Source organism: Geotrypetes seraphini, chromosome 2, assembly GCF_902459505.1.
Source record: "Geotrypetes seraphini chromosome 2, aGeoSer1.1, whole genome shotgun sequence".
NCBI lineage: Eukaryota > Metazoa > Chordata > Amphibia > Gymnophiona > Dermophiidae > Geotrypetes > Geotrypetes seraphini.
Window position 1 is genome coordinate 70,337,869 of NC_047085.1, and position 12,353 is coordinate 70,350,221.

The 12,353-nt window shown below is 42.7% G+C and overlaps 1 protein-coding gene across 2 annotated transcripts in view; it reads right to left on the reverse strand.

Annotated features, from left to right (window-relative positions):
• POP1 (POP1 homolog, ribonuclease P/MRP subunit) overlaps positions 1-12,353 on the reverse strand; it is a 126,735-nt gene that overhangs the window by 102,563 nt on the left and 11,819 nt on the right. Inside the window, exons 3-4 of one of the 2 annotated variants that reach the window (XM_033934545.1) lie at positions 11,358-11,507; positions 3,225-3,400 (exon numbers count right to left, since the gene is read on the reverse strand). In XM_033934545.1, coding sequence (XP_033790436.1) covers positions 3,225-3,400; positions 11,358-11,507 — 326 coding nt within the window. The remainder of the gene's footprint in view (positions 1-3,224; positions 3,401-11,357; positions 11,508-12,353) is intronic. The other variant, XM_033934546.1, reaches the window with a different exon arrangement.

Sequence of the window (12,353 nt, forward strand, 5' to 3'; positions counted from 1 at the left end):
TCCTCTTGTCGCTTGCGAGCTTGTTCCTCAGACTGGGGGATCTCAGTTGCTATCTTCTCCATGTCCACCTCCACTTTCAAGCTGCTGCCTGTACTGTTCTCAAATATAATACCACTTTACTTTGTAATTCCCCTGCCTGTCAATCATTGGGAAAAAGAATTAGATGCCATCTGCATAAAATCTATAGCCGACACCCAATTACTTAAACACATTGCTCAATGACGCTAAATTTTTTTAAAAAATAACATTGAAAACGCGGAACTCCTCTTATCTACTGACGTAATTTTAGAAATATACCCTCTACTCTTAACCTGGACTGGCCTATTTTGAAGATAGGAGGAAAACCAAGTATGCACAGACCCACCAATCCCTATTGTTTTCAGTTTACCCATTAAAATATCACTATCCACAGTGTCGAAAGCTGACAACATCTAATGGCACTAGATAAAATGTTTCATTTCTATCCATACCCAATTCTCAGTTCAACAATGGTAGAAATTAACTATGTTACTACCAACAGGGATAAATATGAATCTATAATTGTGATGATATACTAAATAGCTACTTTATATCACAATACAAAATTTTTTTTATATAAAATATATCCATATAAATTATTAAATAGTGCTCAGACCCACAACCTTAAGTGTTTAAGTGTATAAAATAAAACACAGGCTGCCATCAGACCATCATAGCACCATCATTGTCTGTACCACCTGATATTTTTATAAATTCACTTGGCTAGACTAAGGTAAATGTTAATTATGTATATGAAAGAATGTATTAAGATACAAGATTATTTATAGTGGTTAACAAGAGTGGTAGAAAAAACATATGGTATATGGATTGTTTTGATTTTTAACTCTAGATATCCCTTCCTGAGGAAGCACTCATCGCGAAACTCGAGTAGAAGGGAAGGTCTTTTATAATTGGCACAAGCACTTTATAACACGGAGCTGCCTGTCACGTGACCTTCGAATGCAAGTTTACCACCATAAAAGATAAGTCCATTTTGTTTTTATTAAACAAGTGAATTTATAAAAATATCAGGTGGTACAGACAACAATGGTGCTATGATGGTCTGATGGCAGCCTGTGTTTTATTTTATACACTTAAACACTTAAGGTTGTGGGTCTGAGCACTATTTACTAATTTATATGGATATATTTATATTTTAAAAAATTTTGTATTGTGGTTTTTGTTTGGTTTAAGTTTTTTATTCATTTTTCATATAACAACAAGTGTACAATCTAAATTCATACAAATTCATTAAGTATACACTTGACATTCTTTCATACCTTACTGTAAATATAACATTTCATTATATACTCTTTTACTATAATTTTTAAACAGCATATAATACTTAATAAGTAATAAGTATGTCAACTATTACTCAATTATAAGCCCCCTCCCTCCCCTTACTTTGGGAAATGCATACAATAAAACAAAATATAATGTTAAATTATTTATATTCTATGATGAATAAAATAAACCCACCCACCACCCCCCTTATCAAATATCTTATTATGGGAAAATTATATCATTCATTGCAAAAGTCTGTTAATGGTCCCCAAATCTTCTTAAACTTATATATATATACCCTTTTTGTGTTGCAAATGTACGCTCCATTTTATATATATGGCATACTGAATTACACCAAAAGTTATAATTTAACCTGTCATAGTTTTTCCAATTGTTTGTTATTTGTTGAACTGCTACTCCAGTTAATATAAATAAAAGTTTGTTGTTATTTGAAGAAATTTGACTCTTTGCTCTCATTGCTGTGCCAAATAAAATCGTATCATATGTCAAGGCTACCGGATTCTCCAACATCCTATTTATTTGAGGCCAAATTGATTTCCAAAATAATAATATGAATGGACAATAGAATAAAAGATGATCTAATGTCCCAGCTTCAAGATGACAGTGCCAACATCTATTAGACTTAGAACTATCTATTTTTTGCAAACGAACAGGGGTCCAAAAAGCTCTATGTAAAAGAAAAAACCATGTTTGTCTCATAGATGCTGAGACTGTACATCTTAACCTCCAAGACCACAGTCGTGGCCATTGAGATGCATTAATCTGATGCTTTATCTCAATGCTCCAAATGTCTCTAAGACCATGTTTTTGTTTTTTATTTACAAATCCAGATGTTAATTTATTAATTTTGTATTGTGATATAAAGTAGCTATTTAGAAATTAACTATGGCCAGATCAAATACCATGTTGATGAACATCCAATAAATGCTCTTGCTTAACATAATTTTCTAATGGATTAAAAACTACTTTTTCCAATTAGTTTCCCTACAAAAGGCAACACTGATATTGGCCTATAGTTCTCACTAACAGCTTCATCCAGATTTTCTTTTTTAAACACTGGTTTAATTGTAGCAATTTTCAATAGCTGTGGCTTCATACTTGTTTGCAAAGATTTGTTCACAATATTGGTCAAGGAGGGATCAGTTGCTTGCCCATTTAAGAACATAAGAAGTTGCCTCCGCTGAGGCAGACCAGAGGTCCATCTCGCCCAGCGGTCCGCTCCCGCGGCGGCCCATCAGGCCTATTGCCTGAGCAGTGGTCCCTGACTATTTCTATAACTACCTCTTGCTCCTATCCCTATAACCTACCTCTACTCCTATCTGTACCCCTCAATCCCTTTGTCCTCTAGGAACCTATCCAAACCTTCTTTGAAGCCCTGTAACGTGCTCCGGCCTATCACAGCCTCCGGAAGCGCGTTCCATGTATCCACCGCCCTCTGGGTGAAAAAGAACTTCCTGGCGTTTGTTCTAAACCTTCCCCCTTTTAATTTCTCCGAGTGCCCCCTTTACTTGTGGTTCCCCATAATTTGAAAAATCTGTCCCTGTCTACTTTTTCTGTGCCCTTCAGGATCTTGAAGGTTTCTATCATGTCTCTTCTAAGTCTCCGCTTCTCCAGGGAGAACAGCCCCAGCTTTTTTAGTCTGTCAGTATATGAGAGATTTTCCATACCCTTTGTTCAATTATAGACAGTCAACACAGATCAATCAAAGATCTTGTAGACCTTAATGCACTAGCTCTTAATTTCCCAGGCATACATGTCATAGCTACATTTTTAGAGGGGAGGGGGGGGGGAAAGAAGAGGGAGGATCTCAAGAGTTTATAGCAGCTGAAATAATTTTAAAAGAACATTATCAACATTTTTTGATTGTTTTTTTTAAAAATAGCTACAAAGGTATAGCGCACCTCTCGTAAAGCAATTTCCCGGAGACGCCGAGGTAAGCGCTTAACATTATGCCCCATTGCTCGTCTCCTCATGTGCCGGGGCAGACTCTGGAAAACCAGGGAACTGGCAGACTTCTGTGACACAGCCTTCAGCATAGCATTAATTTCAGTGGCACGAGCCTGGGCAAACGTTGTGGCTGAAATTAAAACACACAGGAATAGCAACAACAACAACAAAATTAGATAGCTTGTACTCCTAATGGCTATACAGTATTACTTAGCTTAAGATCCAGGAACCTCTGGATAGATATTAACGCAAATATAAACTTCAAGATGTCAGGGCTGGGTGTGATACTCAATGGAGCATCCCAGCTGACTGCCACTGACTCAAGCCTATAATAACTTGTGACCCTACTTCCCCCTTGTCTATGTATATATGGAGAAGTGTATATGATTTAACCATTTAGCATCCAGAACTAGATCACTAGATCCTTATAAAGCTATGGCTCTAAAACAAGGTCTGCTTATGAGGCAGAAAAATAGGAACCAGTTTTTTTTGGGGGGAATGTAGGAAAACGGGTTCTACAGATAGAGAAGCCCAGATTTATGTGTTAAAAACATGCACAGATACGCGAGGCAACTTTGTCATGGGGTGGGGGGGAAGACAACTTGTGTTTCATGGCTTCAGCTTTATTTTAAATACACCTTTGCACCAGCACTTACAAACAGACGCCTGCCCATGTTTTGTGACCTGTACCATTCCAGCCACAAGCATGCAGATAAGTATTTTGAAATATCTGCATGTAGACTATGTAAGTGCTCTGATGGTCTGATTGGGCAGCCTACATTTGGTTCACTTTTATAGGTTGTGGGTCTGAGCACTACATAAATATTTATAGATCTTATCGGAACTCTGATTATTTTATGAGGTTATTGCACAATCAAATCCACAAACGTTTCAAAACTAGAATTCAACAAGTTGAGCAATTCAGCTAAAGCACCCTTGGAACATTATATACCTGATAATGTTTGTTTCTTTAGTCACAGCAGATGAATACAGATGAGTGGGTTAAAAGTCCATCTACCAGCAGGCGTAGACTGAGAGCACAGAGTTGACCTCTGCCATATATGCGATGGTATGCTCAATGGTACTTCGGTATTCCTTGTAATAAAGAAGAAGATCGACCGAACAGGTCTGTCGGCACAGAACTCCCTCCTCACAAATGTAGAGCCTTCATCAAGGCCACCTCCAGGCCCAATTCCTATGGAGCAAAAGACAAAAACTAAAGCAACCTAAAGGATAGGGCTCTGGACTCATCTGCTTTGGAGCTAACCCAGAGAAGGAGACGAGCAGGTTAGGCCAAACTGAATCTGGAAATGTACCGGCAATAGCTAGTGTGCCAGCGAAGCAGCTGCATTAGTCAGTGGAATAGAATAAGGAGCTGGAAATAGAATTGCGCTCGGCGATACTGCAGCTGAAGGGTCCACACTCTGATTGAAGAACAGACACAGGAAACTAGTATTATGAAGGAGACAATGATCTCCTAGGAAGAGCTGGACAGGCTACCGCCAAGGTCTGTTTTGCAACCCACACCACAGAGATAACAGCGGTGGCATAAACATAAACCATCACCTCCTCGCCCCTGTAAGAGAAGGTCTCTGCAGGAGATGGCCAAATCCACAGTTGTGGACAGCTTCAAAGTAAGCACGCAAGTGTGAAGGCCCACCAATGCCCACCTGAGTATTCCATGTCGAGTATATGAAGGTGGAAAGTAGGCCTGTGAAAACTGAGGCAAGTCCCATCTTCATAGGAAGAAGGTAAGCTTGAGATAGGGGCACTTGTGACTGAATCAGCTCATCGTCAAAGCCTGCTGCCAATTCTGCAGAAGGAGAGCAAATCACCTTACAACCATTAAGGAAAGCAGAGAAGAATTCCTTCCACCAAAGAATAGCGTAAGTCCCTTAGATAGCTTCCAGAAACTGTGGCATAGCTACACCCTCAACAGGGGCAGGGCACACTATGCCTTCAGAAGGGGCAGAGTCCACTGAATGAAGGGTAGAACATATAAAAAAAAAAAGAACATATATCAGACAGCAAGGGGTTTGCCTTTTTTTTTTTTTAATTGCAATTTAAAATAATATTCACACGAGAACTCTTGTTAAAGTAACATAGAAGTAACATCAAATCAAGATATCAGATTTAACTAATCTGCATAAACAATGTAATAAACCTATCTTCCTTAGACCACAAAAACGGAAGGTGGATCACAGTTGAGTGAAGGAAAACTCAGAATCAAGAACTTTAAATAAGGAATAGGCTTAACAGCAGAGACCCCTTTAATCTAAATACTGTTCTATAACTAAGCTTGCCCAATTACCCCTAAATACTTAACCATGCATTTACATGGATAAGCCAATAGAAACTTCGCACCTAAAGCTGATGCTTCAGTTTTCATTGCCAAGAACAATTTCCTCCACTCCTATGTCTGTCTAGTGACATCAGGGAAACTTTACTTCCATGAAACAAAGTCTCAGAGTTGCAGAAAAATAATCTAAATATAGCATTAACATCTTGTTCGAAAACAAAGGAAGCTCTGTCTGAAACTTCAAATAGTGAAGTCTCAAGCAATTCAGTGATATTCAATTGATTTCTTAAATCTAGTCCCAATTGACCAGTCTCCAAAGGTGCGCTTAATTTTTTCTTTGTAGACAAATAGAATATCTGATTGATTGGTGGTATATTTTCAGGCAAAAATCTCAGTATCTCTACAAGGTATTTTGTCAACATTTCGAATGGTGTTACAGCTAGAGATGTTTGTCTTTAAGTAGTTCAGTGGATACTGCTTGAATACTTTCCACCTGTTCATTAACCTTTTTTAATTCTGTGGTAAATCCTTCTTTGGTATCAGAGTTTTTCCCAAATCTTTCACTATACTCACAAGTGCTTCAACCTCCTGGGAAGACCTGGCAACTGACAAATTCAGCTTCTCAAGAGCTTCCCAAATGCCCTCAAGTGTTATTACCGATGGTCTCAACAGTGGGGAGCTCTCCTTCTGGGTAACTCCAAAATCACTCTGTTCTTGTTGAACTCACGTCTTGTTGAATTCTCCCCCACTTGAATAATCTACTGGGTGTCCCTGAATTGTTCCGCGGGTAGAGCAGGGGGTGGTGGACAAACAGCCAGTGGAAGGGAGAGAGAAACCTCCAGATCTAGGTCCAAGTAACTCCTCCTGCAGAGGACAAAGCAGATCGACCTCCAGTAAAAAGAAGGGGACTCTCGGCTGTAGCAGCGAACTCAAGAATTCAATGTTGCATGGAAGAGGATGTCCGAGTCACAAGGGGAACAGTTCGGACACTTCCTTTCTGTTTTGAGTGCGTCATTTTGACCTCAAAGTAAATCGGGGTCAAGCAATAAAAAGCAGACTTGAATCCGTGCTGATATCAACAGTAATTAGCTGCAGCCATCTTGGATCCGACTCCCTGGGGTTTGCCTTTTATAAAGGCCACTGAGGCCTGATGTCAACCCTGAAGTTGGAAGGAAAGCACCAGTACAGCCATAGACAAAAATAACATCCAGAAACTTGCTAAAGAAATACCGGAAGTTGTGAGAAGAGCTACTTGGGAACAGGCTTCCAGTTAGAAACTCAGAGTGGCATAAGCAACCACCCAGAAGAGGAAGCGTCCCTGGAAGAACACACTGAATTAACAAACAGAACCTGAATGCATTAGTGTATCATAGCGCATGGCGGGATAACATACCTTAGAGACACTGGCACCCTGTTTCCGAGGACTGCAGACAGAGATGGGGAGAAAACCCCATGTTGCGGGTTGTTGAGGAGGCCTCCATTCATTAGACTCCAGCTTGGAAGGACAAAAAAGGCTGAAACCCTAGGACAAGGATTAGGACTTGCCTATCATTGTATCACAGTTACACAACTCCACGCCTCAGAAAGGGTGGGCAAATGGCAGCCGACTGCTGAGAACAACCGGTGCCTACCGGCACCGCTAGCAGACCCCCAAACTACTTAAGATGGCATGAGAAGCTGCAGGCTCTTTGCTACTTGGAGCCACATCGATGAAAAAATGGCTGGCAGTGTCCCAAGAGCAGAGGAAATGGAGCCAGCAATTTCCAGCGTCCCAGAGATAGAGGGTTATAAAACCCAATGTAGGACACAAAGAGAAGAGAAAGCAAACTGTAGGAGGGGGCAACCCTCCCATCCAGTCCACAGCGAAAACTGTAGAGGTCCTGCCATGACCTTTTAATTTTTATTTTTTTGAGCCAAACAGTAGGGGAAAAAAAAACAGAGCCCTTATAACTGCCAAGGTTCCTCAAGCCCAGACAGCACTCAGCAGAGGCCAATTCAGGAATGCCCTAAGCCCCTTAGAGAGCTTAACTGCAGTTTCTACCGCGTGTCCAGGAAATTAAGCAGAGTGGTATCTACAGCAAACATGGACCTGAATCCAGAGCGAACATTCCCTCAAATGTGGGAGGCAGACTGGATAGCAAAGATTCCGCCAGTCTTCCCTACTGGCAACACGTAATCTCGGATCCAGCGAGCAAAAGGAGAAAGGCCCCAAACTAGGAAGTGTGCCAAGAGAAAGGAAGATGGCTACTACTGCTGTTGGAGAAAAAAAGGGCGCTAAAGGGGTCATACACGGAAAGCAGACACACCAACAATGGCCGATCCCAAAGACAGAAAAATCAGGGCTCGGGGACCCAATGAGGGGAGAGAGAGAGAGAAACAGCCTTAGCATCCAGCATTGATGGGAACAAGCAGAAGGCCCATCGCCTTTACAGAGCCTTCAAACCCCTAGGGCGCTGCAGAAGAACAAGGAGTTTTGTCCACCCCATCCCCTGGTGTCACTACTAAATTTCCCCCCTCTGAGTTTAAGCGGATGCCCTCTTGTGGTCGAGGGTCCTTTGGGGAAGAGGATGTCATCTTCCACCTCGACACGTCCTGTGATGTATTTAAATGTCTCAATCATGTCCCCCCTCTCCCTGCGTTCCTCTAGAGTGTAGAGACTGAGCAGACTGCGGCTCTACACTCTAGAGGAACGCAGGGAGAGGGGGGACATGATTGAGACATTTAAATACATCACAGGACGTGTCGATGTGGAAGATGACATCCTCTTCCCCAAAGGACCCTCGACCACAAGAGGGCATCCGCTTAAACTCAGAGGGGGGAAATTTAGTAGTGACACCAGGAAGTATTTTTTCACGGAAAGGGTGGTAGATCACTGGAATAAGCTTCCGGTGCAGGTGGTCGAGGCCACCGGCGTGCTTGACTTTAAGAGTAAATGGGACATGTACATTACATGTACGTGGGATCCCTACGTAGGACGAATCACTAGCATCTAGACTTATTGGGGTGGGTCAGTAGAGTGGGCAGACTTGATGGGCTATAGCCCTTTTCTGCCGTCATCTTTCTATGTTTCTATCCCCTTCCCCAGGAACGGCACCAGTGCCAAGATCCAGTTAACGAGATGGACCCCAAGCATGAGAGTTGTGCAGTAAGAAAAACAAACCCCCGGAACTTCTGAGACAAGTAATACTGATGATATACCACAATTTGTCTCTCCTACACTGCACTACCTCTAGGAGTTTTTTTTTGTGAAGGTGGAGCAAGGAGTGCAAGAATTAGAGAATGACACGGTGGCGGTTTACCCGCGGCCACCGGGTTTAGCCGCGGGTAACCCGCCAAAATGGGGAACGAAAACTAGCAGTCGCTGCGGCGACGGGGACAAGGCCATTCACCGCCCCGTGGAGCGGTGAATGGTCTTGTCCCCGCAGTGAGGCATGAAGAATCGCGCGGTCCCCGCAGCCCACACCCGCCTGCCCAATCGATCCTAGTGATTAGCCAGCTCTCTCCCTTCTCCTCACCTTAGTTTGTAGGTTTTCTTTTTCGGAGACTCGCATGCTATCAAAGAGCTGCGCACCCGCTGCTGCTCAGTTTCGATCTTCTGCTCTGACGCAACCGGAAACAGGAAGTTGCAGCAGAGCAGAAGATTGAACACTGAGTAGCCGCGCGTGCGCGGCTCTTTGGGAAAGCGTGCAGGTCGCCGAAAAAGAAAGCCTGCAAATTAAGGTGAGGAGAAGGGAGAGAGCTGGCTAAACACTAGGATCGATTGGGCGGGCAGGCAGGTGGGGGCTGCGAAGACCGTGCGATCGCCCGTGTTCCCGGCTCAAACTGGAAGGAGGGAGTGAAAAGGAAAAGGATTCTGGGCCAAGGGGATGAAGATGGAAAGAAAACCCCACAGCAGGAAAGAAAGGGAAGGACAAGCAGGTGAGCCAGATGCTAGAAGCAGGGGGGAGGAAGAAAGAGGGAAAAAAGCTAGATGGGGTTGAAAAGAAGAGACACACTGGTATGGAAATCTGGACACACTGGAAGGGGAAATCTGGACACAGGAAGGTAACAGAAAGAGGGGAAATTATGTGCATGGAGCATAGGGACAGAGACATAAAGGGGACATGCCATGGGGATGGTATATAGACACGGGGGTGGGGGGGGGCAATGGCAGATACATAGGGGAGATATTAGAAATGGGGAAAATAGGAGCACAGAAGCGAGATGGTTTGTGGGGATGGGACAGGGACCAAGCTCGCAGGCTCCAGTGGCTTGCACAAATTACATTGTAATGTGCCATGAAAATAAGAGGGAGGAAGGTAGATAGATAGGCCATGCGAGAGGAGCTGAAGGGTGGTAGAAAGGAACAGATGGTAAAGGAGGGAGGGAAGGGTGGTGGTGGAAAGGAATAGGACAGACATTGAAGGAGGGTGGAGAGGAACAGACCCTGAAGGGAAATGTGGAAGACAGAATGGGAAGAAGACAGATGCCAGACTATGGGGGAGCGGAGGGAAGAAGATGGGTGCTAGACCAATTGGGGGGGTGAAGGGAGAGGCACAGTAACAGCAAATGGAAGACGCAGAGAGAAGACACACAGTGGATGGAAGGAATTGAATGAGAAGATCTGGAAAGCAGAAACCAGACAACAAAGGTAGAAAAAAAATTCTATTTATTTATTTTTTGCTTTAGGATAAAATAGTATATTAGTTGTGTTGATAAAAATTTATAAACAAAGCCCTGCCAGCTGAACATCTCTTTCTCTAGTTCAGCAGCAGGAACTTTGGTTTATAAGAAAGGAATAAGCTAAATATTACAGTACTAAGGCTTATATGGATGCTGCGGGGACGGTGACGGGGCGGTGAATGGGATGGCAGTGGCGGTGACGGGGCGGTGAAAGGAATGGCGGTGACGGGGCGGTGAAGGGAACAGCGGTGACGGGGCAGTGCAGAGGATGGTGGGACGGGGCGGTGACGGGGACAGATTTTTTCCCCGTGTCATTCTCTGGCAAGAATCTGCCAAATGGGGCTACCAGGGATGGGTAGGGAACTGGCACCACCAGTTATACCCTAAATAGGCACCTAGAAGCGTAATCCCATTGCTCAACTGAGACAGCATGGCCGCAACTGAAGATTAGCTGAACCAAGCCACCACTTACAGGCCAAACTGAGCAGCATATAAGAACATCCATCCACCTGTGGAGATAGAGAATACTGAGGTACCAGTGACCATACCATCACATATATGGCAGAGCTCAACTCTGTGCCATTGCCTCCTGCTGGTAAGTAGACTTAACCCACTCGTCTGGATTCATCTGCTGCTGATGACAAGACACTTACAGTTAACACACAAGATCTTTTCTTATGGCCTGTGAAATCAAAATGTTTTTCAAACCTAAATCACATTCAATAGCCTAGGAGGATATGGCTTACAATGAATATCATCAATACTAGTTGCCTCCTTTCAGTGCCAGTGAGGTAGTGGCAAGAAGAAACATTATTTACATACACATGTAACTTGGCCACCCATGGTCAATTAAGTGCCGAATATTGACTTAACTGGCTATGTGATACTGGCGCTGCATTAACTGGATATTCAGTGCCAAAGCAGACAGACATGGCCTGGCATTGAATATTTGGAAATACCACTGGCAAAATGCTCACCACTGCTGGCTGAATATTTTTACTCCTTTCCCCCCCACCACACACACACACACACACACATAAAAGGATTAAGATTTGGACTACTGTATTACAAATTGTTTATTATAACAGAATTCATTTCTCAGAATTGGTCACATTTGAATTCTTACCGGTTATGTATTTAGGGATTTCCCGAGAGATTCCTTGCCCTCTCCCTCCTCCTCTACGTTCCCCTCTAGACATTGATGGCTGTTGCTTAGAATAAGCCCCATGAAAGGAATGTCCCAATTTCTGATGATGCGAAGTACCAGAATGTGCCTCTGGTAGAGAGGCAGAAATACATGCGTGAAGAAAACAGCACAAAATAAAATATCAGAGACACAAGAAAACACACTGGGGTGTTTAACCTAAAGATTAGACGCTCTAAATATAAACCCTTCTCTCAGAGCTACACGGATATCTAAAGTAAACTGCTAAAGGTAGGTACAATTCTTTTTTTTTTCACTAACCAAATAACAGTACAGAATGACTGTAATAGATTGTATGGTTATGGCGGCTGTTTATGAATAGTCTTGCAGACTGCTTTGTCTATGATTAACCCCGTCCTTGATAAAGAAACCCAAAACACGTAGGCATGGGAATTTAACCAAAAGCTAAACTAGGTAGCATTTATATATGAAAAGCATAAAACTTGTACAAAAATAATTAAAAGCAAATTAAATGAATGCCAGTAAAGCAATTCTCTAAGATAGATGTTGCTGGGATTAATGAGGATTTATACTGTTACGAGTTAGATTGTTGGAGCGGTGGTCTGAGGATCCCTATAGACATCAGTGATTCTGCACTGTTTTGAAAATTGTCCTCACGGAAAAATATTGGGAGTGAGGTTATGAGATATATACAGTGAATGACATTAAGAACTATGACACTAGTCTGAATAGTACCATTTTTAAATACATCTAGCAATAGGTGGTGGAGATGAAACGGTGACAGAATTCAAAAAAGGTTGGGATGAACAAAGAGGATCTCTAATTAGAAAATTAATGGTATAAAACAAACTTAAGGCTGGTACTGGGCAATCCTGCTTGGCCTGTGTCCCATATATGGCGATTTGGTTTAGGATGAGCTGGGGAGGGCTTTGATGGAAGCTCCAGTGACAGGATGGT